At 46.9% G+C, this 12,938-nt stretch overlaps 1 protein-coding gene across 2 annotated transcripts; it reads right to left on the bottom strand.

Moving 5' to 3' along the window:
• Nucleotides 1–4,736: 4,736 nt before the first annotated feature.
• CSTF1 (cleavage stimulation factor subunit 1) lies at nucleotides 4,737–12,849 on the bottom strand. Of its 2 annotated transcripts, none has more exons than XM_032704830.1 (6): nucleotides 12,312–12,849; nucleotides 11,692–11,887; nucleotides 10,058–10,335; nucleotides 8,583–8,780; nucleotides 7,610–8,000; nucleotides 4,737–6,252 (listed from the first exon to the last, which is right to left on the bottom strand). In XM_032704830.1, exons 1-6 carry the CDS (start codon nucleotides 12,822–12,824, stop codon nucleotides 5,993–5,995), a joined length of 1,836 nt encoding a protein of 611 aa, XP_032560721.1. In that variant the 5' UTR covers nucleotides 12,825–12,849; the 3' UTR covers nucleotides 4,737–5,992. The 2 variants fall into 2 exon arrangements, with proteins under 2 accessions (XP_032560721.1, XP_032560720.1); XM_032704829.1 differs by lacking the exon at nucleotides 12,312–12,849 and adding an exon at nucleotides 12,032–12,146.
• Between the last annotated feature and the right edge of the window lie 89 nt (nucleotides 12,850–12,938).

The raw sequence follows: 12,938 nt of genomic DNA, 5'->3' as shown, positions 1-12,938 counted from the left end.
GGGGTGACAAGAGCCCTGGGGCCGCAGGTGAACACATCCCCAGGGGCAGAGGGACCCATAAAACAAATCAGAGAGTCACAGAATGGGTTGGGTTAGAAGGAACTTTAAAGATCATCTCATTCCACCCCCTGCCATGGGCAGGGACATCTTCCACTAGCCCAGATTGCTCCAAGCCCTGTCCAACCTGGCCTTGGACACTTCCAGGGATGGGGCAGCCACAGCTTCTCTGGGCAACCTGTGCCAGGACCTCACCACCCTCACAGGGAACAATTTCTTCCTAATATCCCAACTAACCCTACTCTCTGGCAGTTTGAAGCCATTCCCCCTTGTCCTGTCACTCCAGGCCCTTGGAAATAGTCTCTCCATCTTTCCTGAAGCTCTTTCAGGTCCTGGAAGGCCACACTCAGGTCACCCCAAAGCTTCTCCTCTCCAGGCTGAACAATCCCAACTCTCTCAGTCTTTCACCCCAGCAGAGCTGCTCCATCCCTCTGGTCATCTTGGTGCCTCCTCTGGACTCTCTCCAACAGCTCCATGTCCTTATTTTGGGGACCCCAGAGCTGGAGGCAGCTCTGCAGGTGGGGTCTCACCAGAGAAGAGCAGAGAGGCAGAGAATCCATGTCATTCCTCACACACGTGTTTGTGGATGAGATGGGAAGATGCGAAGTGGACATTTTAAGGGAGACAAACCTCAGATCCACTTCATGTGTGTTTCAAACACTGTGTTTGTCCTCTGGCAGCAGCCCAGCCAGTGTTGTCAAACAGCAGGAGCACTATTTCATGAGCAGCCCGTCGTGCTCACAGTGCTTGAAACTGCACCAAGGGGTGCAACGCTTCCTGTGCAGCCTTTGCCTCATGTGGATGCATAACAACAAAACAAAACCAACGTTTTCTGCCTGCACTCACAGACTGAATTAATTTTTAGAAGGTGGAATAGCTGGGGCACAGGGATAATTGCAAAATGTTGCCATCGCTGTAACACTGCTGAGGGTTGGTGCTTCAAGGAGTCCAGATAATAGAAAAAAAACCCTTAATGTTTTTGTATTAAGCATAATATTCAAATATTATAATAAACAGTACTGCCAGGGTAGTAGGAACCTTATAAACAGTCCATAAATGATGTAGCAGAAATAAGTTTGACTTTTTCAGTTATTACTCAGCTGAAGTTGTCTGGGTGTGCTATGGTCGTGTCTAAAGAGCTCACAACAGAACAGGGAATCATTGATTTACCATTGACAATCCTTTTAAGAAAATTGGAAATATCAAACCTAGAAATAGAAAGTTTCTCTGTATAGAGATGAAAAATGTCCTGCCTCACTTACTGTGACTCGATGTGACAAATAGCCCCCTAATGTTTACATACCTCAATGGAAAATTGACTCGTGGAGCTCATACTAAGCTTTTCCCCCCCACTACATTTTGTATCAAATTTCCAGGAGGCAGCTTATTTACAGCAAACACTGAGATCATAATCCAGGATGAAAATCAAACAATTTCATTACAGTGCTTATTAGACTTGCAGACAATAGGACAATGAAGGCACTGACTTGGAATCAAGACCTCAGCATTCTCTAACCCTTACAGCTGCAGCAGGGCATTTTAGCTATGTATATATATAAAATTAAACTAGATGTAATATGAATACACAAATGTAAAAACCCTATATAAACTAGTTCCAGTCTTTCAAAATAAAAACAAAATAGTGCTTAAAAATGTTTTCTGTTGTGCTCATAATGTAGAGATGCAACTGGTCACCTGGACTGTCACTGAAAGCCTCTGACAATGTAACCATGTCACTGCAATGTCACTACAGGATAGCAGTATGACAGGTGGAACCTTGAAGTTATATATTTGTAATTTCACAAATGTGGTTATCTAGAGATTATGTGTTATTTAGGAATCCTGCTTTATTCAGAATCCTCCCCAAGAAGACCTTTCTTGCAGTCAATAATTCTGTCACAATGAAAAGCACAGGGTGACATCAGGTACATGGGCATTCTAAGAGCCTTCTGTCCCCTCGAGATGAGAAATCCAAACACTTCACAGAGTCACAGAATCATTAAGGTTGGAAAAGCCCTCCCAGACCAACGAGTCCAACCTGTGCCCCATCCCCACCTTGTCCCCCAGCCCAGAGCACTGAGTGCCACGTCCAGTCATTCCTTGGACACCTCCAGGGATGGGCACTCCACCACCTCCCTGGGCAGCCCCTTCCAATGCCTGACCACCCTTTCCATGACTAATTCCTCCTGATGTCCAACCTGAACCTGCCCTGTCGCAGCTTGAGGCCATTTCTAGGGCCCAGAACTGGACACAGCTCTTGAGGTATGGCCTCACCAGTGCTACCTCCAACATCATCAAGCATCACACTGAATTCAAACATCAAACCCTTCCCTTGGGCCCCCGTTTCTTACTTGTTCATATGCAGAACTCAAAAAACCAGACGTACCTTTGCCATTCTGTTGACCTCTATATTTTTATCCATTGTTGTCATTCCCCAGCAGCACCACTTGAGCAATACAGAGAATTACAGCAGGATGAAGAGACTTCAGCCTTGCACAGGCACCGTGTTCTGGAACTGCGCCTCAGGAAAGCCCATCTGAAAGCTCTGCCCCTAACAGCACTTAGGAGCTTGGTGAAAAGATTCTTATGAAAGATAATTTCTGTGACAACAGAGAAGATAAAAAAAAAAAAGGACAGAACGCAAACCAGAAAAACCCAACTGGTGACCAGAAGTGAGAAAAAAAGTCTGCCTGCAAGTGGAATTTTCCTTGGTCTATCTGTCACTAACTTGTCGCAATTAACCGCAGTGGGAAGTCTCACCCCTCTTTTGCTACGTGTTCCTGTGTTTCCTCTTTTAGCAATGCAATGAATACCAGGCAGTGGTACCACAGGGAGCTGCACAGGGCTTGATAAGAACACGGCTGCCACAGTGGTGGAAATCCAGGATTTTGAGGCCAGCAGTTTTCATGGCTTTTGAAGTAGTTTCTGCTTTCATGGCACCGACGGTTTTTTGCCACGAAGGGGCTTTGGGGAATCTGGGTGTGTTCCCAGCCCCACCTGGGTGGATGCTGATCCTCCTGCCTGCACCACAGCTCTAACAGGCCTGGGAAATGCACAGCTCCTGCCCCAGTGTCCTGCTCAGGGAGCAGAGCAGTTGTGCTGCAGCACATCTGAAGGGTCCCCTACGGCCACACCGAGCATTTCCCAGCCTGAACCACAGTTACCTTCACTACTTTTACTTCTTCGGTTTTTCCTGGGATTCACTCTCACAGGGCAGCTCTGGTGGAAAAACAGCCTCTGTGTCCAGGAAGTGAGAAATGTTTATCCCAGAGCAGTATTTCCTCTTAAACAGAAAGTTTGATGCCTGACTCCAGAAGTGGTCTCTTAGAAAAGATCATCCCTAGAGCCACATGCCACTGCCAAATCAGCATCCCAAGGAATGCTAGTGGCTGAAAGCTACAAAAAGAAACTATTTGTCTCCAGAGGTTTTTTTGGCTTTCACATTGGTACAGCTCATGTGTTATCTGTGGCATCACCTTGCCACATTTCCACAGGAGCTTACTCCAAGGAGAGGCAAGAGTAGGTTACACATCAGATGGATACAATGGACCTTTAGACAATGATGGAGACCTTCCTGACATGGTAAATTCCAAGTATAACAGTGCTTCTCTGAGCAGAGCAGCTGGGATGTCTTTACCGAGAGGTGCAGACTGTGAAACTCATGAAGGGCAACTGGAACTGTAGTTATCAAATACAGCTTTGAGGGGTGAAGCTCCTCTGACCACAGGAGGGAGCAGGAGCCCATGAGGAATGGTCACTCAAGATACTTCCAGACTTCCACACTGGCAAGATCTTTTCAGAGAATCAGAGTGGCTTACGTTGGAAAGGACCTTAAAGCTCATCTCATTCCACCCCCCGGCCATGGGTGGCATCTCATTCCACCCCACTAGACCTGGTTGCTCCAAGCCCCATCCAACCTGAGTTAAGTTTCCTCCAGCCTTTATTCCTCAAACCAAAATCCACCAAACCTCTGGCCTCAGGAAGAGGACCAGGATATGAAAAGCCAGCAGGGCGCCCACGGCAGGATGGTTTTGTGTTAACGGAGTAATTTCTACACTGCAAGTTCAAGACCGCAGAATTAAGGAAGCTTGAGGTGAGAGCTCCTGTTAACACTGTTAACACCCACAGTGGTGCTTTAACACATGAACCACCACAGGAGTGTTCTGAAAGGTTGCAAACCCCAGTACCAAACGCATTAGTTATGGACAGCTGCTTTAACAGAATTGAAAAAAGGTGACACTCCAAATGAAAATGCCACTGCTGTCTGTGGCAGAGCTGCTGTCACCCAGCACACACCACACATCAATGGCTGTGTCAGGACTTCCCTTTTCCCTCCCCCAAGCTCTGCTTCTCCTTGTTTCTCCACCAAAAAAGCCACCAGAACCACTATCTCCGGCCACCCATGTTTCTGAAGTTTAAGAAACTCGAAGGGAGGCAGAGGAGGAGCAAAGAGGATTCTTAAGCCCACGAAATGTTTTGCATAGGAGGAGCTTTTAAAGAGAACATTGAATTTCATTCTCTCTTTTAAAACCACCATCCCACTCTGTTAAATCTGTGGCTGTACCTGGTTCAGGTGTAACACAATGAATTTATCAAGCTTTAACAAGTCCCTAAAGACCCAGCTTTCCATATTTCATCCATTTCTCCCTTGTTATATAGAAAACAAATACAATCCCTTCTTTATGTATCAAAGAACTTTTTAAAAGGCAATTTTTATTTAAATACAGACAAAACCTGTACCCTCATCAGCCCTTGACAATTCATCAGTGTAATGGGAAGTTAATCCAGCAGCAAGAACAATCTTACATTTAAAAATCCTCATGAAGGCAAGTGCTGAGCTTGGACCAAAGGAACCTCCCAGATGTGACACTCAAGAGCCCTGCACAAGGAGGCCTGAGAAAACATGTTTACAACTCTGCTCAGGCTGTCCTCTGTGAAAATAAGTAGTGAATTTTCAAACTTACAGGAAGTTTTAAGCACAGTCTCTTAATGATCTGCACTGGGTTTTTAAGTAATTAAAAAAGAATGTCATTCAATGCTGTGTAACAGAGCATGAAAAATTCTCGGTAAAATGAAACAGTGACGTTTCTGAGGTACATATACAAAAATTCATATGCACAGGTTTCTTGCTTTGAGAGGGTACTAAAGGTCTCTAAGGCAAAATAATTCCCATTTTCATCTGCAGCAGTGCTGTCACATTTTAGTTGCAATGTGGATATTCCTTGAAAATATTATGAATTTATTATGAAGTCCCACTTGTTCAGATAAATTCAAAAGAAGATGAGATGGAGTCTGAGGTTTAAACACCAGAACTAGAAGACCATTTCTTGAATTCATCTAAACAATTTAAAATCCTGTTTGAATTCTTTTGGCACAAGACAGCTCAGAACTGAAGGTCCACTTGGCCAATTCAAAAAAATAAAAAAAAAAGATCCACCAAACCCCCAGACTAAACGATACAAACCAGAGCTTTACAAAGGATGAATTGGGGCTGAAGGCAGCTTAAGGCTTCATTAAAGTATCTGCCAAGTTCTGCTGCTCCTTGTGTAATCCATTAACAGACTTCAGTGGGATTGCACAGACAAAACACGGAGCAGAAATGGCTCATTCTGCCCAGTTTGAGCAAGACACAGTCACATTATCTTTTTTGTGATTCAGAAAGGCAGGAGAAAAAGTTTAGCCCTTCCTGCCAGGATCATTTTATTCTCCACCCCTTCCCTTGAGTACTATTAGAGATGACTTACAAAAATTAAACCACACACACTAATAAAAAAATTAGTGTGGGGCAAAGAGTCTCAGTATTTTGTTGTTTTCCTGCCACATTTGACAGAATTAAAACCCAGACACAGCAAGGTTTTCATGCAGGCAGCTGCTGGCGGTACAATCAACACAAGGTGGTGTGTGAGTTGGATCACCCCTGTCTGTAAAGCTGTCCTTAGTCTGTTGTTGACCTCCTGTACCAAAACCTGGCCCTGTAGTCGTCGCTGCAGGTCATGAAGCCGGGGTTGGTGGGGGAGTGGACGATGCAGCGGACGATGCTGTTGTGCCCGAGGGAGAGGAGGTTCCTCCGCTCAGCAGTTCTGGAATCCCAGCAGCAGAGACTTATGGTCCTTTCATCTGGGAGCAGCACATAATCTTCTGTGTGGTTGAAGACAGCTTGTGTCCTGTGTACTTGTCGGCCACTCAAACCGGCTCCTGAATATACGCAACAAAATATTGTTAAGTTTTAGGAAGTTTCCAAAGAGAAACTTTTCATAAGTATCAATTCCTGCAGTCTATGAAGGAGCTGTATTTTCTCTGCTTTCCTACCTGCAACAGGAGACCAATAATGAATATTCTTTTGTAGAATCATAAAGGTGGGAAAATATCATCAAGTCCAACCTGTGCCAATCCCCACCTTGTCCCAGAGCACTGAGTGCCACGTCCAGTCGTTCCTGGGACACCCCCAGGGATGGGGATCCTACCACCTCCTTGGCAGCCTGACCACCCTTTCCATGAAGAAATTCTTCCTGATGTGCATGTATATATACATAATATACTGCAGAATTCCTTAGAGGATGGAAGGAATACCTACTCCAGCTGTGCCCAACCCCTCGGTACGAGCACAATCATTTACCTTCAAAGAGCACTTTTGCTTTATATTTTTACATGAGGCTTTCAGCTGTAACCAAGGGGAAAGAGCACAGACAGCATAACACACAGATTCTCATGATCACTGAGGACTTTTTAATGTATATATCATACAGCCTGTTGTATGAGCTTCCCTGGCAACACCTTCAATAAAATGTGTGTTTCCCATACAGACATTTACTGGGCACTGCTCACACTTGATCCTACCTTGGATCCTGCACGTGTTTCCTGGGAAGGTGCTGCTCCCTGCTGGCTGGGAGCAGGAGAGAGCTGGAGTGCAAAAAGGGACCTACACAGCCCAAAAACTGAGCCACACAACTTTCAGCATTCTCTTCTCTTTTATGCTATGGCTCCTACTGCTGAAGCACTTAGTGCTTGACACCAAAGCCTCTCCCAGCACACAGCTGCTGCCACATGAAAAGCTCTACATCCTTCATCATTCCCTAAATCCTGCTGAGATCAAAGCATGGCACTGTTACCATGCTCCAAGGACTGCACACAACTGCATCCTTAGAAAAAAAATAAGCAAAAAAAGAAACAAACCAACTGCAGCCACATTTCAGACTATAGCCATGGCTACAGAGCTATTTTTTGCACCTGAGTTAATGGTTAAAACAACTGCCCTGAAGTAGGTTCAGTGTTTCTTTTTATTTTTTCCCAATTAAACATCCTTCCAAAGCAATGGAGTAGCAATTTCAGTAAAGTCTCCAGAATCTATTCAGAGTAAATATGTTTACACTGACACAGAAAGATCACAGCTTCTCTTATGGAACTAGTTTATCTGTTTTCAAAAATCTGGGGCAATTTATCCTCAAAGCAGCAGTCTCTCATTGCCTTTAATTGTTCTTCTGACAGTATTTCCACCCCTGCCACGGGTTAGTACCTGAAAAAGGAGGTGTTTGGGAGGTCACCTGCCACATACCTGTGTATTTGACCAGCGTCCTACCGGTGGATATCTCCCAGAGCTTAGCTACAGAGTCTTTTCCACTCGACAAGATATACTTGGAATTTTTGGAAAAAATAGCAGAGCAGACTTCGGCCCCATCGTGTGCCTTCTCAAAGGTGGTGATGCAGCGGTTGGAGACCCCATCCCAGAGTTTGATGCAGCCATCCTTGCTGCCCGTCACGTACATGTTGGCGCTGGTGTTGTAGTTGACGGAGCAGATGGCGTCCGTGTGCTGGTCCTGGGGGTTGCAGGACACGAAGCACTGGAAGGTGTTGATGTCGTACAGTCGTAACGTCGGGTGCTGGGTCCCAACCAGGATGAAATCTCCAGAGGGGTGGAAAGAAATGGAGCGCAACATCTCCGCTTCCTGTTTGCAAAGATACACAAATGGGTAAGGAAGGGCAAAATCTGCAATGGAAGGGTCAGTTCTGGTGGCACTGAAGCGCTCAAAAACTGCTTAAATGATCAGTTAGCACAATGTGTTCTGGTTTTGCAAACTAGAAAATGCTTCCTAAACAGGATTTAATGCCAAATAGGATTAAAATGACAGGCTACCTGTAATTGTATCGCAGTTCTTGTCCTAGAGCAGCCTGCAGTGTCTCCTCATTTTTGGGATATCACACAGAAGTGACAGGAGGCTCTGTCAGCCAGTCACACAGCTCCCAGCCCACCACCACCTAATCCCAAGCTCCCCTCCAAAACTGATGATATAACTGACTTCAAACTTAGCCATATTAGATTTAGTCTAGATGAACAAAAAGCTGATAGGCACTACATTTAAATACTGTGTCCATTATGCACCAACTCTTCACCATAATGTCTGCAAACATTATACCTGCATCCTCCTACATCCCTAATCCCTGATCAACTCAGGCACAACTCAACTCACTGATACCCCAGCACTTAAACATTCCAGCTTTGGTTGCTCTGAACTGGTACTGTATCTAACCTGTATATATTTGAAGGCTCTTTTGGCAGAAGGTTTTGAATAATCAAACAACTTAAGTGTGTAGTCCCTTGAACCAGATGCCAGGATCTGTTCTGTTGGATGGAAAGCTAAACATGTCACTTCATCCACGTGATCATACAGAGTCCGGATAACAGGGTGGTTTTCCATGTTTTGCTGTGCTGTCTCATTCATCATGACCTACAGGGAACATTCAGCAAAGTTATTGTTAGAAACCAGAATGTTTTTGACAAGAAAAGTAGGTTCTAGGCTTGCCAAATAGCAGCTCCTTTCCAACATAAGCAGGCACACAATCTTTTTTCTTCATTGTTTTGATGCCTTAGAATTTTTAAGACTTTTAGCAAATACGGATTTTTAGTGTGGCTGTAAAGTTTCTCACACTTTAGAACAGCAGCTGACAGTTACCAAACCTGTTCTCGTGCTTCATATTGAATTTTCTACAGTCTTTAGGCTTGTTTAATGCTCTTCTCAAAGAAAAAGACTTTTAGGAAGGACATTCCATTGGGACATGCACCTGGACTGGAATAACAAGATACATGGTAGACAAAACAAGATATAAGGCCCAGGACCCTTGGAGGGGCTCCAGTGGGGCAGTTCTGAGGGTGGCACCAGGGCAAAAGGACTGCATGTACCCACTAGACATGATAATTAGTTAAAGATATAAAAGTGTAAGAATTCTGTATGTATTGTGTGCACCTGAAGGCCTTCATTAAAGAGCTGCTCTCTATCTCATTTATACTGATATTGTTTGGAGTATTTTTTCTTCCATTTTAGGCATCAGTTTGAAGGCCTTTTATATACTGTCAACAAACTAAATCCCTGTATCTTTACAAAGGTCAAACAACTTGCTCAAGGACAAACTAGTTTCAGTAGCAGAAAACTGGTGAAAGAAAACATCACCTTCATAAACAGCCCAAAGCAAAACACTGCACTGCTGTAAGAACTGAGGGAAGTTGCACCAGAATTGCAGCTTTTTGCTTAGAATTTAGTGTGCACTCTGTGCAGAAAAGCCCACTTTTAAATGCCACCTGATAACTACCTTGGAAAAAGATAAAGCAAATCAGTATGTATTGTATGAAACAGTTTTGAAACACCCAGTGAAACACGTCGCCATGGGGGGCTGCAGAGGCCAAAAGTGCAAGTGGGTTCAAGGTAAACTGTGTTCAGACAATACAGCAAAGACCAGCAACCAGGGGAAGCAATTCCTAACTCAATTCTCTCTCTGCTGCCAGGAGTGACACAGGTGTCCTTGCCCTAGTTCTTCCTTTTCTTCCAAGGTCTATGAGCCACTGTTGGTGCAGGAAATACATTGAGACAGGTATTTAGTCCCACCCACGGAGGCAGACACACAATACAGAGATGGCAAAGACACAACTCCCAAAGGGTTACAATTCCTCTGTCACCTCAATGGGCATGGCATGGACACAACTCCCAAGGGGTTACAATTCCCATGTTACCTCAATGGGCATGGCACTCTTGGCCAACATCCTCTCCGTATCCAGGATTTTGATGGAGGCATCAGCAGAGCCCGTGGCTATTAACTGTCCATCTCTGCTGTAGGTGGCCACACGACAGGGCCCTTTGTGAGATGTGACATAGCAGGTCTCATACTCTGAGGCCTCAGGAGACATGGTCTGCACGTCTGCATCGAACTCCAGGTCAATTCCTGTGCCCGGAGCCACCGTATCCGACCGGCCAATTGCGTATTGGACAGCGCTGTCATCGTTCTCCATGCCTGCAATGAGAGAAGGGGGGGCACTTAACCAGGGGAACCTTCTCCTCACACAGAGGACAGACCCTGCCATGGCTACAGGGCGGGTTTTGGGAAAGGGAGCCCCGAGGGGCAAGGCTGAGCTGACAGAGCAGGTTTGGTCACACAGCAGCACTTGTGGTGAGCAATGAATGAGGTGCTTGGGCTGCACCAGAGCAGGCACAGCTCAAACTAACTGTGGAAATACAACCAGTGAATATTTTAGTGTTCAGTGCTGGTAAATGCACTGAGAATCAGCTACTGGCCATGGACGGGCCTCTGCTCAGCTTTTCACAGGGGGTGAAACAAACCCCAACACTATTACATGAGTTTTAAAGTAAAAAAATGAAGCATTCACTGATTCTTTTCTTATTTTATTGCACTCAAGAACAAAGCCTACTCCACAAACAACTATGCCTGTACTGCAAGGCAAAAATTTTACTGTTCTGCACACCCAATTTATAGATTTTTATTTCTGGGATGCACCTGCAGAACAGAGAGTTCAGCACTGACAATCACAACAGGGCAGACACAAGAGTTTTCAGCCCTGTGCCCAGCGGTGATCATCAAATGATCAAATGCAGTAGAACCGATTTTTTTCTGCTTTCATCTGCAAATTTCAAGTCTCTCACTCATATTTCAAACAGACATGAGGTCTCATGTATTTATACCCTTGGAACTCAACCAGTTCAGGCAGCAAAACCAGCTGAGTTACAGACATGATGTCATGGCCAGAGCTCTTCCAGGACTTGTCAGCTCGCTCCAAGAGCAGCTCAGGTGTTTTCCCTACACACTGAGGCCCTTCCAGAGAGAAGGTACAGGGAGAGGACACACAACACCTCTGCTGAGACCTCAGACTGGGAAGATTTCCTGAAGACTGATACATAAAAGCCAGCAAAGATTGCCAATGGAATGACTTGCTCCCCTTCCAGCACTGCTAGGAAGAACCACATAAAAACTATTTCTAAAGTTGGCAGAACTGTGAGGGTGGAGTTTTCTCTCACATCTGTGGACTCAGTGATCCTCTTCACTGAGGTGTTTTTAGAAAGCTGCCACTCACCCAGGACTCAGGGCAAGTGTTCTTATACGGTACAGGAGTTCAGACAAACAGATCTGGACAACACTCAGAGATCTGTGTTGCTTTTAATGCTCACTAAAGGATAACACAGGAATGCCCTCCAAAAAACACCACAGAGACAAAGGCTGTACCCAAATATGAAGTGTGGTGCTATTACCAGACACAACCTTTGCATCAAAGATGTGTTTCCAGTGACACCAACCTCTTCATTCACTGGGGATTTAGAAACTAGACTTTTATGTCAGCTTTTGGTTGTGGCTTACCTAACTTAATTAGGTGCAGCAGTTGTTCAGATGGAGCACAGACAGACTGAGGTTTGATCTCATTTATCAAGCCATTGGCAATGTTGATGTATCCATCATAGAGCAGCTGACTAATGATCAGTTTGTAAAGTTGCTGACGGTCTTTCAAACTGACTTTTGTCCTATACATTGTGAGCAAGGACTGCCTTGGAGGGGCCTGAAACGGAGAAGAAAAATCACATACAAGAGAGTTGCACGAAACCACCACAACCTTCCAAGAAATTTCAGTGTAGGCACCAAATATTGCCGTGTTTTAGATGAGAATCAGAGACAGAAACGGGAGAGAAAGGGGAGGAAAAACCTGTTTCACTTGTCTGCAGCGGAAATGAGAATCTGGCCCATACCCGGGCCCGGCACTGCACGAAGCAGCCCCGGAGCCCGCAGCGTTACCGAGGGACCGTGCCGGTGCTCCCGGCGGGCCCGCGCTCCGATGGATGGATGCACGGGGCACCCAGGGCAGCACCGCGCCGGCCCCGTCGTCCTCCCCCCGCGGTCCCCGCGCCCTGCCCGCCCCTCCCGCGGCCCCGGGCGGTGCCGGGTTGCCGTGCCGGCGGCCCCGAGCCCCGCGGTCCGGTACGTACCGACCCTTCCTTCTGCCGCCCGCGCTCTGCCCCTAAGATGGCGGCGGGAGCGCGGAGCGCATCGAGCGGCGGCGGCGGCGGCAGCGGCGGGGGCGGCCGGGCCCGCAGGACGCTCCTCCGCGAAGGCGGCTGCATCGAGCGCCCGCACATCGATGGGAGGCGGCTCTTGAGGGGGGGGCGACAGAACGGGGCGGCGTCACGTGACCGGGCACCGCGCGGGTCACGTGACGTGGGAGGCGGAGGCCCCAGGGGGGAGCCCGGGGGTCCCTCTGCCCGTTCCAGGGATCCTGGGGGACCCTCTCCCCACTCCCTCTTCCGGGGGTCCCCAAGGTCCAATTCCCCATACCAGGAATCCCGGATGTCCCTCTCCCCATTCCCCCCAGCCGGGATCCCCCGGGGTCCCTCTCCCCGTTCCCCCTTCCGGGGATCCAGAAGTCCCTTTCCCCATACGCCCAACCAGGGGTCCCGAGGGTCCCTTTTCCCGTTCCCTCTTCCAGGGGTCCTTCTTCCCATTTCCCCTTCCGGAGGTCCAGAGGTTCCTCTCCCCATTCCCATTCCCCTTTCCGGGATTCCCGGAGGTCCTTCTTCCTATTCCCCTTTCCGGGGATCCCGATGGTCCCTCTCCCC

This window comes from Chiroxiphia lanceolata, chromosome 17, assembly GCF_009829145.1.
Source record: "Chiroxiphia lanceolata isolate bChiLan1 chromosome 17, bChiLan1.pri, whole genome shotgun sequence".
NCBI classification, from domain to species: domain Eukaryota; kingdom Metazoa; phylum Chordata; class Aves; order Passeriformes; family Pipridae; genus Chiroxiphia; species Chiroxiphia lanceolata.
The sequence above is the reverse complement of the archived record's forward strand: the minus strand, read 5'-3'. Positions and strand labels throughout refer to the sequence as shown.

What these genes read in the sequence shown, in the direction of transcription:
- CSTF1 (XM_032704830.1), bottom strand. Translation starts at nt 12,824, where the DNA reads ATGGGAAGAAGGACCCCTGGAAGAGGGAACGGGAAAAGGGACCCTCGG. An exon ending in AGAGTGCCATGCCCATTGAG is followed by an intron (nt 8,781 to 10,057) that starts GTAACATGGGAA and finishes TGTTCCCTGTAG; the next exon opens with GTCATGATGAATGAGACAGC. An exon ending in GACGCTGGTCAAATACACAG is followed by an intron (nt 6,253 to 7,609) that starts GTATGTGGCAGG and finishes GCGTATATTCAG; the next exon opens with GAGCCGGTTTGAGTGGCCGA.